Raw genomic sequence first — 12,501 nt, forward strand, 5'->3', positions numbered from 1 at the left:
AAAGAAAAGAAAAGAAAAGAAAAGAAAAGAAAAGAAAAGAAAAGAAAAGAAAAGAAAAGAAAAGAAAAGAAAAGAAAAGAAAAGAAAAGAAAAGAAAAGAAAAGAAAAGAAAAGAAAAGAAAAGAAAAGATATTTGTAATTTCATCTAGGAAGACTCTTAGACACCGACTGAGCTCTCGACTCTCGACTACAACTTGTGAACATTAACTAATATTAATTAAGAGATTGCTCAAGCTAACTCGATTCGATATTTCTGTCCTGTTTTATTGAATCAATAAAATAAAAATCATGTCAATCGGTCGCTCCGTTTCGAAATAAAAGTAGACACAAACAAAGAAATAAAAAGGCAACAGACACAGTTTCGCATTTAAATAGTTATTAGTATTCCTGGATAGGTAATTTTCGTAGATAATGGACCGCGGGCAATCATATTTTAACAAGTTTTTATTAAATAACCCGATTTGTGCATTCCTGTATCAATTGGCTGGTTCATAGAATACTTGTTATTACTTGTTGAGTACGATTGAGCGTCGAATGAGATAAACGAGTTTATGCATGTTTGTCTTAATCCTGTCGGTGCGTGCTGCTTATGCAATCCTTTGTAAACAACATAATATTAATTTTATTTTCATTTGCTGTTTCGCGCGTAATAGATAAACAGTACTTAATATTCAACACTTACTTACGTATTTCTCAAAACAAAACCCACAAACCCATCGTCGCCTTTGTGCCTTCTATGTCTAAAAATATTTTCGAATGAAGCAATGAAGCCTTCAAGACTGCAAGATCATTTGAATAAAACGCATCCAGATAAGAAAGACAAGAATGTAGCATATTTTCAACACCTAGAGAAGAAGCACAATACTCAGCCAAGTGTAGCAAAACTCTTTTCAGCGGCTGCTATGCAAGATGACGACGGACTTCGAGCTTCGTACAATATATTTTTGTTAATTGCTCAAAAAGGCAAACCACACAACATAGGAGAAGAGTCAATTTTGCCAGCAATAAAGGAAGTAATAACTACTGCGCTTCATAAACCGGCCGCAGATATTATCCGAAAAATTCCTTTGAGTAATAATTCTGTGCAAAAACGAATTGATCAAATGGCTGAAAACATTGAAGAATCATTGTCGCTCATCTGAGGACTAGTCAATTCTCAGTAGTTAATTCAGCTCGATGAGTCCACTTTACCAACTAATGAAGCATTGTTGCTGTCTTACGTGAGGTTTATTAAGGATGAGAAAATATGTGAAGAACTATTGTTTGCTAGAAATTTAGAGACCGGTACAAAAGGCGAAACCATATTCAATACATTGGAAAAGTTTTGTGGTGAGAAAGAGATTCCCTTGAAAAATATTATATCAGTTGCTACGGATGGCGCTCCGGCTATGATAGGGTGCCATAAAGGCTTTATAGCGTACTTAAAAAATAAAATTCCGGAAGTCCTTGCTGTACAATGCGTTATTCATAGACTACATTTGGTTGCTAGAAATTTAAGTGAACGACTATTTCAATCACTGCAATATGTCATCAAAGCAGTCATAAAATCCGTAACAGCTTTTTGAATGATAGATAATTTCATCAGCTTTGTGTTACTAATGACGAAGATTTCAACCGTTTGTTCTTTCATACTGAAGTTCGTTGGCTATCAAGAGGCAATTGTCTGACTCGATTTTACAACCTATTTGACTCTGTGATAGAGTTCTTGGAAACTAAAGATACAGAATTGCGTGACAAGCTCATTACATCAAAGAATGATATAGCTTACATGACAGCCCTGTATAAATTCCTCAAAGACATGAATCTCCAACTGCAAGGCGATGACATAAATTTAATTAAAACAAAAAATGTCGTTGCTGCTTTCGCAGCTAAACTGCTTCTACACAAAAAGAATGTGGGCAGACGTGAGTTTCTCAATTTTCCGAATTTATCAGTATCCTGCAGTAACGACCACTTGTTTGTCTACTGCCAACATTTGGAAAACCTCCACATTGACTTCACCGAACGATACCAGGATATTTTGAACTTGGAAATACCAGTCTGGGTGTTGGATGCGTTTTCAAATGTCAACACAGCAATATCACCTCAGCTGGAAGAATAACTTATAGAATTGACAACGAACGAGGAAATAAAAATCAAGTTCAGAAATGGCTACCAAGAATTTTGGCTACAAAACCGATCCCGCAATTGTACCCTGGATTGTGGCCATACGTTCAACGATTCTTGACAGCATTCCCATCGTCATATTTGTGTGAATGTAGTTTTAGTGCTGTGACAACGCTGCTTACTAAAAAGAGAAATCGTTTGCACGTTACCGAACGTGATGTCTTGTGGCTGTTCTTGAATAAATTGGAACCTGTTATCAACAAACTTATTAAACAGCATCAGAATCATCCTTCACATTAATTTTTATACTAGAATCGATTATGTTTGTTTTATTTTGAATAAAAGATACTCTGTCTGAATACTATAAAGTTGCGTTTCAATAATCATTCTCATTGGCAGGTGTAGCCCGTAAGAGTTAACTTGAGACCTGAGCGCCGTTGTGTACTACCTACTACGCCCAGGTCTCAAGTTAACTCTTGCGGGTTATAGTAAAAGTCTCGTTTAGAATGAATGTTTAATCTCCACTAACATAGCTCACAATAATTAATTTAATTTGAAGTTATAGTGGTTTTTAAGTAGGTGAAGAAATGGGGGCGCTAAAAAAGAATTTATTCTCAAAATGGGCAGTAGACAAAATAAGTTTGGGAACCCCTGCTTTAAAGGTTTAAATGTGTTTATCGGCTGAGTGAAGAAAAACTTTCATAGTTTTCTCACAGATGGTGTGGCAAAAAAGTCGTTAAAAATTTAAAAAATAAGTTTCATTACAATTATTAGAATTGTTCACTCTAAAATTAAATTTACTCTCAAAAAAAATTCAAATAATTTGAGCTACGCTTTTGTTAGCTGATAAAATGACATGCCACAAAGGAAAACTTATCAATCTGCACTTTGGCAATTACCCTAGTCGTTGGTTTCTTTATTTGCTGATAATGCGAAGCGTAGTGAAAATTATGTCCTTGGCTACATCTGCCTCGGTGGCGGAACGGTTACCATGCCTGACTGCCACGTAGAGGTCCCAGGTTCGTGCGCCAGGCCGGGGGAAATATTTGTATGGCCTACATTTACTTCTCTCGTAAGTATGGGTGTAATTTGTTGTTGTCTGTGTGTGTGTCCATGGCACCCGCGACACAGGGTTTCCATAGTGCTAGGCTATGTTGAGTGTGTGCGTTATTATTATTATTATCTGTGGCTATGTGTCTGCAAGATTTATACTTCTTGCAAACACTTTTAACACTTAATGTTTACACGGAAAAAACCACAACATTATGGTTACTCTGGTCTCACAGACTTTTTGACTGTTTCGAGTTCTACGCATAGAACTCGAAACAAACTTCCACATTGAAACCTAACTGACGACAACGTCTACACTTGATCTAAAGTTTCTAAAGTTAAAGTGGGAATATTGTTTTGTAATAAAGTAATCCTAGTTAACAAATGTCTAATGAATAGAAATACGAATAGATTGTTCGGTTCAGGTCGACGAGTGAAGGCGGCACGGAACAGCCGCAACTGGTGCTGCTCTACTTCATGGCCCAGCTGCTATTGCGCGAGCTCGCCAAGTGCCATCGGCTCGTCCAGCTTGTCCCCATGGACATGACCTCGTACTACGGTAATATTACACCTATATTATTTTTTCTAGCAGCATTTAAAAAAAATTTTGGTACCCACCCCATTCAGATTCCGCAATTTCTCGGTACTGAAGAAGGATTTATATCATAGTTTCCCAAAGTGGTCCGCCCAGAAGTGGGCGCTGAAGAGCCCTAGAGGAAGTAGGGTTCTCGGAAGCAATTGTGGGGCGTTGATGCTGTCCAGGGGGTGCTACCGCATTTGAAAAAAAACCTGAATTATCTATATCGACACTGGAAATGTAAAACGTCTAACGTACATTTGGAAAATATTGCAGGAGAGCGATTAACAAAAAATTTTTAGATTAAGATATTAAATAATAGCTGCCTCCGTAGGCGAACGGTTACCATGCTGGACTGAAACGCAGAGGTCCCGAGCTCGATTCTCGGACCGGGAGAAATATTTGTATAGCCTACGTTTATTTCTCTCGTGAGTTTGGGTATAGTTTGTTGCTGTCTATGTGTGCGTTCATGACACCCGCAATACACGGTTTCACACGGTTTAGGCTATGAGTGTGTGCGTTTAAAAAGTGTGTGCTTTAAAGATATCTAAGCAACTGAAATATATCTACGTATCTAAAAATATGTTTGTCGCGTTTTTCTCCAAACCGCTATTTTGCAAGTGCTGCATTTACAATTAGCAGGGCAGTATATTCCTTTATCAAATTACTTATGTAGTAGCTTATAGCTTTATTATTTAATAACTTAGGAAAATCAATTCAAAATTTCATCAATAGCCTATTACCAAAATCACAATAGAGTTATGAATAGGGTTTTCAGAGTGTTAATACAAAGGCAGCCACAAACGAGCTCTACTTGGTATACCTGGTTAATATTTCATCCTGGTTCTACAGACCCCACAAAGAATACGAGTTAGTACCTATATTATGTAAGAATCCTAAAATATTCATTTTAATTCACTTTATTAACCCTCAAACTCATTTAGGTTCAAGTACCGCCCAAATTAACTTATTTATTACGTAAGTAAACACGTTAATTTCTGATAGAAACGTGTGGTATAACATTTCGGTAACGTTTTTTCACAAGCTTTTGTCCTAAATGAATGTCTGAATATAAACTCCTGTACAAGTAACAATTGTAATTGGCAATCGTCTAATTCAAGCTGTAGACGGTCCAATTTAAACGCAGTGGGTATTGCAGGTGGCGGTACGAAATGAATGTGAATGTAGCGTCTGTATAATGCAGTCAGCTGTAAACCCTCGACTCTTTGTTCATTAAATTAGAAGAGTGTATACAGAATCATTAACATTTACCCTTAGCTTTAAAATTGCTTCCAATTTGAGCTTGCCAGACGGTAACCCGGGTAACTGAAACCACGTAGCCTTTTCCTGGCTAACCGTAACACCGCACCGAGTGGCCGCAGGTGCGAATTGAGTCTGAATAATAAACAAAGAAGATTTGTTGCAGAGAACCGTGCGGGCCCGTCAAATTTCGGAAATGTGATTAGTCAAATCTTGCTTTGTAAGCAAATCACGCCAGACTTCAACCAGGAAGAGCTGTGCAGCATTGCCAAAGACACGCAGGAGATCACAAGGATAGTCAATGACATTCAAGAGTTTCTACCTCAACACGAGAATCTCAATCATTTAGGTGGGTATTTAATAATCATTATCGTCAGTCCATTACATGTCCCAATTAGATTTAAGCGCCGCATCAACGCGCCGTCGACGCCGACAAATGCAATCGGCGCGCCGCACAGTGGGCCCAAATTGATAATTCTTAACCATAGGAGTAACTTGTATGAGTATCGAGCTAATTTTTTTTATATGGTAGATAATAATATTCCTAACTACTTTTGTTCTTTTTTTTCTTCTTAGTCTTAGCTCATGCATTTTGTTAAAAAAGTACATAAACGAGTTAGCAACTTTGCCGCACCTTTACTTACAAAGCCGCAAGAACATGCAGACTGATTTTTTTCTATATAGAAAGTGATTGGAACTGTATTGTAAGTAAACCACGCACATTACATTTTCATATATTTTGAGATAAAAATATAATATGTATATTTCTCCATACAAAAAAAATATTTTTTTTCTCCGAAACTATCAACGTTTCAAGAAATTATACAAGAATAAAAGTTGTTAAGACTGTTATTGTCTATCATATAAAAAAAATTAGCTCGATACTCCACAAGTATATATCTATGTCCAAGAATTATCAATTTGGGCCTACTGTGCGCCGGCGCCGTTCAGTTCAGTTCGATCAGGTGCTCCGATCGTACGCAGGCGCACGCTTCCGTATAGTGTGTGTATGGGTAGTAAGTCAATGAACACACTGCACCGCTAACGCACTGGACACGGAATCACGCACGCGGTGGCGGAGACGCAGATCTACGCCAACGCGCGGTTTAATCTGCGCGGGGGCAGCGGTCTAGCGGTACCGCGTCACTTAAAGTACTCGCTTCGCAGTTGATCGCCGTAGTGATTGTATATGTAGCCGAGATGCTTCTTTCACAAGAATGGTAATAATACGCAACTCATTCAGGACGCTGCAGTTATGCTGTCTATTTAGTTTTTATTTACTCAAATAAAAAGACACCGAAGATATTGAATACATTCCTTCTTACGAACCAGATCGATAAATGGATAATTTCAACTTCATTTTTTGATTTAAGAAAATATGAAGATAAATTTGGTCGATTTTCAATAGCAAATATAAATTTATCGACGTCGATATCTATTGTAGAAAACTGAACATGTGCATAAGCTTAAAAATCTGCGCGATAATGCGGAGCGCAGTGTGCCATCTGCGGTTCGCCGCGCGGGGGCGCGGCAAAACCGCGCGCACCGAGGTATTTCAGTATAACGTTAAAAAACGCAGCTCCGCGCTCCGTCGCGGGGCGCGGTGCAGTGTGATAATCGCCTAAAATGGCGACTCCAAAAATTTTGTAAAACGAACACCGTTATACAAATATGGTTGGCCTATTATCGGCGCTCATATCTAGTCCTGCCCTGCAGTGGGCACAGGTCTTTTTTTCGTTACACGTTATGTGACATGTATACGTACTCTCATTGACATTAAGAACACTCTGCAGCGAAGTGCGGGAAAAATGCTACCTGTTTGCCTGTACCTATTTAACCACTCCAGGATCCCATTTCTGCGGCTGTCTTCGCTTGAAATACCCCAAGAAGGACCATTATGTTGTTACCATCAGCATATCACCAACCCACTTATACGCCCCATTGCACGGGTCTCCTCGGTGTACGAGGATTTGGGTCATTGTTCACCACGCCAGCGCGCTGGCCCAATGCGGGTTGTGGACTTCACACGTCTTCCGAAGGTTATGAACCTTCTTCGACGTGCAGGTTTCATCACGATGTTCTCCCTCACCGAAAAGCTCATGGTAAACTTCAAAGTAGATTTCAAATTGAAACGCCCCAAATATCTTAAATAAAATGTTAATTAAATTCATTCATTTTCATTGGAAACCCATTCAAACCCATTTTATTAGGACACTAATGGGATAATTACTACCTACCTACACCACTTTATAATTGCAAATGTTTCCGTTGTATAATGTTTTAGCTTTGTATATATTGTTTCAGAGAGCAGCGTCGCTCTGAAAGGCGAAGATGCGATGAACGGCCTGTGGCGAAATAAGAGGAGAGGGTCGCTGTACAAGAGCATGGGCGTGCTGTGTTGTATGTCACGGCCAAACTACCTCTGAGGGTGACGGGCCTCGCCGGCGGCGGCTCGTCGCTCCAGCTAGGCATTAACCCCAACCCACAAATAAAACCTAGTCTGTGAATGGCATTGGCTCTACACTCAAACTGCTTCAAAGTGTTCAGTGTGTACAAGATACGTTTTAAAATTAGCGGACAGAGAAGTGGTGCGTGTATGTACAGAGTAGAAAATGAAAGGGTCCATTAAATTGTTTAATTAGTTGTTCAAACAACTTAGTGAATTCGGATGAAGATGAGCGTTTAATTGCCGTAAATATGTATAATATTAAGACATGGTCATGGTAGATCAATTAAAACTATGTCAAAATAATGAGTATACTTAACGTTAATAATTAACAATATAAATTTTAAATAATAATATGATGAACTTACACATTGTGAATTGCCTGGAATGGGATCAATTGCGATTAAGTAGATTTTTAATGAATCGTAGATGTTTCATTATTTTCGGCACGAGTCCTTTTTGAATTTCTCCACTCATGTAGTTCCACTAGCTATTCTTACAATTTCAACTTACACACGTTTGCCAAATATAGAACTTAAAAATAGTCGCAAAATTTTAATAAAATTTAGATCCTTTGAGAAATATTTACTTATGGACGTATTATTTTCGAGATATCATATGTTTCAGTATGAGAAAAGTCTACATATAAGAATAAATTGTCATCCGTACCTACTGAATATAGTATTTTATTATTAAGCATAAAAAATTGCTATAAGAATTTCACCCAAAATATTGATCACTTTTTCAAAATGGTAAAAACATTTTTAAAAATTGTTAGTCATAATTTTTTTATGATGTGTGTACATTGGCATAAATGTGTTATATTTATTGTCTCTCTAAATATAACACACTTCATGACAATTTATCATTGAGACACTGATTTCATTACCCAGTCTTCCAATGCTAGTCTTTCTTAAAGTTCCTGCTAGATACTCTACTGTTACTTTTGTACCAATTTAGTTTTAATTATTTGCATAGTTTTGAAGTATTTGTTATTATTATTTTTAGATATCTTAACCATTTGTAATGGCCTAGTCAAAAACGTTCAAAGAATAATTGTAAAATTTTGAACATCTGTATTCTAGTCAATTATTGTATTTCCCAAAAATATATTTATCGTAATAGATTATTAATAAATAGATATGAATCGATAAGATCATTATTATATGAATAATTAGTAACTTCAATATTATTGTAAAATTATTAGATATCGTCTTTATAAAAAAGGAAAGTGTTCCCGGGATTAGACTCAATATAATACTTATATTTAATATCTAATAAGAATTAGGATTTTAACGGGTAATTATAGATTTTTAGCTTTGGATTGTGTTACGCCTTTACAGGCATAGATGTTTTGCAATATATATATAATTTATCATAAACCACAATAAGAAGGTATACTGTTATTTTATGCACTGGCGCTACAGCTCCGACGTTAATCGTATATGAGCATATCAAACTTGCCACTTTGGACTTTATCGCAAGCATAATAAAATTGGATTAAAATCCTTAAGTGTCAAGCTGGACGCGCTTTTGACAGGGCATTTACTTACCGTCATCATAAGATGCATAAGCAACGATATTAAAAAAGTATCCGTTTAAAACCAGTACATGATATACAGTACTAAGTTTCTAAAGTATATAACTCTGGAAATATCTCATTTTATTTTTAGGTATAATGGTTTCAGTCTTACCCTTGTTGTACCCATAAAGGTTACATGCCCTTGTGGCACTCCCAAAAATTTTACTTCTTGCACATTGAAATCGTCTATCATCTATAAAGTTAATAGTTTTTTCAAAATGTTTTTATAAATTATGTGTACCAAGTACATTTGCTTCAATAATAGTTTTTGTTTTAATATTATGATATAGTAATATTTAGCGTTCTACGTCAAAAGTACAGCTTAACGTCTAATCTAGTGACATACAAGGTAGTTTTGGACATACAATCCACATAACGCACTAATATATTATTGTATAATCAATGCCTCTTATGTAAGAACCCAAAGTAACTAGTTTATGCTTCACTTTGCATTTAACACAACTGTGGACTGCACATAACTTAGAAAACAGTATTTTTATAGAAAACAATATTGTATATCGGTATATATTCTATCTTAAATTTAAGTTAAAACAAATGTCACTTAATTTGTTCAATATATTTTTAATATTGATCTGAAATGACTATTTCATCTCAAAATTGACAAAATTTAGGCTGAAAGTAGAAATCGGGAAGTATTATAAATAGTTTTATAAAATATTAGATGTGAAATAAAGGAAAATAGACGTTGGTAACAAATAAATAGTCAAGTCACTGTTTAGGTCATTTCGACGTAACATATTTGAGACACCTTGTATTTTATATAGAACAATAGATATCATTGAGGTGTAGTACCTTCACATTATTAGATAGCGCACTATGACACCTAGGCAATGATAAATTATTTATCTCAATTGGTCGAGTTTATCGCAGTAGTTGTCGATATTGTTCTCACACTTAATTATTATGCAATTCTGACATACTTACCTATAAAATTATATTACGCACTAACTAAAGTGATGACTGTGATATACTCATAAAAAAATATGTATAGAAAGAAAATGCATTAGTAAAATATAAAATATATCAAAGAAAGTATATTGCAGTTTTATTACTATATAACAAACAAACGGCGATCCAAATACTTGCCTATACATGCTTACTGCTTATTTGGCATAATGCTTCGTATTCGATGATGAGGGAATGACGGAACAGAGTGTGATAAATTGAAAACCCTATGTTTTACACTGTTTTTATTGTTGTTATTAAAATAAAGAACCTTAATCGTCTCTCTCGTAGATGTCTCCGTGCTGTTTCATGTATGGTATGGCAGTGCGCGAGTTACTGCCGCCACCGCGTCCGCCACGTCCGCCATGTCCAGCTCCTCCATGAGACTGGGGCCGTCTGGGTCTTTCATCTAGCGATGCGTGATTGCGAATGATTTCGATATTCGACTCGTTAGAAAATTACTAATCCTGACATTCAATGACATATTAATAACCTACTAATTTTTGTATTCGAGTGATCCAAATGATCATTAGTTGTTAGTATGGATTGATAAATCCATAGATTCCATAGAGAATTTCTGCCTAGCCCTCTCTGACATAAAATATGGTAAATGTGACGGTTACTGAGATGTTTTGATATGGACATGCTGAATGATCTGGTGGCGTTCCGAATAGTTCCGACATAATAATCATTTGACTCGTGCACCCGACCGAATGGCAAGGGCATTCGGTATCGCTAATCATTCGACTCGAGTCGAATTTACAGTAGTAAATTCGAAGAATTAGGGTTCGACTTAAGCGATTGATTTGCGCATTCGAATGATTAGTATTAGTATCGTTCAACGTCGCGCATCCCTACACTCATCCTCTTCTTTCCCTTACTTACCCTCGGCTGACTCACGGTTCACTCTTCGAATAACCTCATTCTGAAATCCTTTATTACTATTTCGTCTCCTAGCGCCTCTAGCACGGGATGGACGCGCAAACAACAGACTCGATAACCTTCATGCAAAAACAGCAATGTAAGTTCATACATTAACTTCTATGTAATACACAAAATAAAATGGTCACAAAAAACTTACAAATCATTCAACAAATTCACATTCTTACTCTTTTTAATTGCTTCTGAATTAAGTACCACGTATACTTTGGAGTAATCGCTTAAGGAGCCTATATTTAAATCTTCCTTGTTGTCATCGCTCTCAGTGGAGTCGCTGTCGGTGTTATCATATTCATCACTGTTGCTGTTATCGTCTTTGTTGTAGTATAGTAAGTTGTTAACTTCGATTCGTTTTTTTGACCGGCTCTCGGCTCTATTTTGTTCATTTCTCTCCTGAAGCACCTGTTCTAGAACTTGTCGTGCTAGACGCTCCACTCGGGCGGCATTACGACTATCGTCTTTATTGTTCCGGTACTTATCGTCAATAGTTTCTAGAGGTACGATTGAATCTAAGTCCTCCTTCTTAAGCGAACCGAAGCGACCAGAGGATAATGAAGAGTCGTGATCTTCGTTGTAGAGGCTTGGATTTCTTTGCTGGGACTGTTGATCTTTTCGCATTTGTTTTTGTAACGATTGTAACAAATTTTGAATATCTAATCCTGTCATCGGCACTGTGTTGACATGGCTTACTAAAACATCTGTTAATATGGCCACTGCAATGTGTGAATGGTATCTTAATAGTCAAGTTTTCAATATAAATACTATCTAAATCTAAATTTTTAATATAATACCAAGTGACGGGACGAACAAGTCGTGCGCCTGATGGTAAGCGACATGCCTGTCCATTACAGTTGTAGTGCCACTCAAAGCTACAAAACACAAACATCTGAGAGGCACTGCCACTGAGCCCCTGAATCGAAGCGCCCCATAGCTTGACAAGTCTGATGTGCCTGTAATTTCACCAGTACCCTTACCCTTCAAAACTGGAACGCAGTAATGCTTGGCGGCAGAAATAGATAAGGTGGCAGTACTTTCCTGGAAGAACTCTTTCACAAGGAGCTCTACTGCTACTAAATTACATAAAATGCTCAATTTCGGATATTTTAGTTTATAATAATAACATTTGGTGTGGTGCAACGAGCAGATTTCCGCAACTCGACGTCGTGCACCTATTTTGCGAATGGAATAGTAATTATAAGTAGTAATATTAAGTAGTAGTATATAAAAATAAAGAAAAAGAAAACAGTAAAATCGAGCTTACCGGTAAAAAATACCGTGATTTTCAACATTGTGTAAAGTAAAGCAAAATGGTTCCGTGAAAGAAAATCACATCACGGCGATTGCCGTTTGTTTAATGTTATTGTAGCGAATTATATGGCAATTTAGTTTTTAATTTTACGTTATCGCATTGGAACAATTATTAATCCTATTAAACATAGGAACTTAGCAGTAGGAACTGCTAGCTTACGTAAAACTGTTTTGTTATTTAATATTTACGTATTCACAAAAAATATGTATTTCACAAGAACACAAAACAAGAAGCTGCATTTCATTCGTTGTGATGAGTCGGATTCT

General features: G+C 36.6%; 2 protein-coding genes across 2 annotated transcripts in view; one reads left to right on the forward strand and one right to left on the reverse strand.

Annotated features, from left to right (window-relative positions):
• Positions 1–8,163, forward strand: part of LOC113230012 — a 12,899-nt gene extending 4,736 nt beyond the window's left edge. Inside the window, exons 2-4 of the mRNA XM_026463733.1 lie at positions 3,582–3,715; positions 5,160–5,342; positions 7,298–8,163. Coding sequence (XP_026319518.1) covers positions 3,582–3,715; positions 5,160–5,342; positions 7,298–7,419 — 439 coding nt within the window. The 3' untranslated portion in view covers positions 7,420–8,163. The remainder of the gene's footprint in view (positions 1–3,581; positions 3,716–5,159; positions 5,343–7,297) is intronic.
• A 1,997-nt stretch (positions 8,164–10,160) lies between these two features.
• LOC113230125 lies at positions 10,161–12,257 on the reverse strand. Its single transcript, XM_026463902.1, has 4 exons — positions 12,188–12,257; positions 11,069–11,639; positions 10,873–10,988; positions 10,161–10,396 (listed from the first exon to the last, which is right to left on the reverse strand). Exons 1-4 carry the CDS (start codon positions 12,213–12,215, stop codon positions 10,260–10,262), a joined length of 852 nt encoding a protein of 283 aa, XP_026319687.1. The 5' UTR covers positions 12,216–12,257; the 3' UTR covers positions 10,161–10,259.
• Positions 12,258–12,501: the final 244 nt, after the last annotated feature.

The sequence above is a fragment of the Hyposmocoma kahamanoa genome, unplaced genomic scaffold, assembly GCF_003589595.1.
Source record: "Hyposmocoma kahamanoa isolate Upper Pololo Valley unplaced genomic scaffold, ASM358959v1 63, whole genome shotgun sequence".
In the NCBI taxonomy this organism is placed as follows: Eukaryota; Metazoa; Arthropoda; class Insecta; order Lepidoptera; family Cosmopterigidae; genus Hyposmocoma; species Hyposmocoma kahamanoa.

Coding starts and splice junctions, on each gene's coding strand:
- LOC113230125 (XM_026463902.1), bottom strand. CDS start 12,215: ATGTTGAAAATCACGGTATTTTTTACCG. Junction 11,640..12,187: donor AATCACGGTATTTTTTACCG/GTAAGCTCGATT, acceptor CACACATTGCAG/TGGCCATATTAACAGATGTT. Junction 10,989..11,068: donor GTGAATTTGTTGAATGATTT/GTAAGTTTTTTG, acceptor TTTTGCATGAAG/GTTATCGAGTCTGTTGTTTG.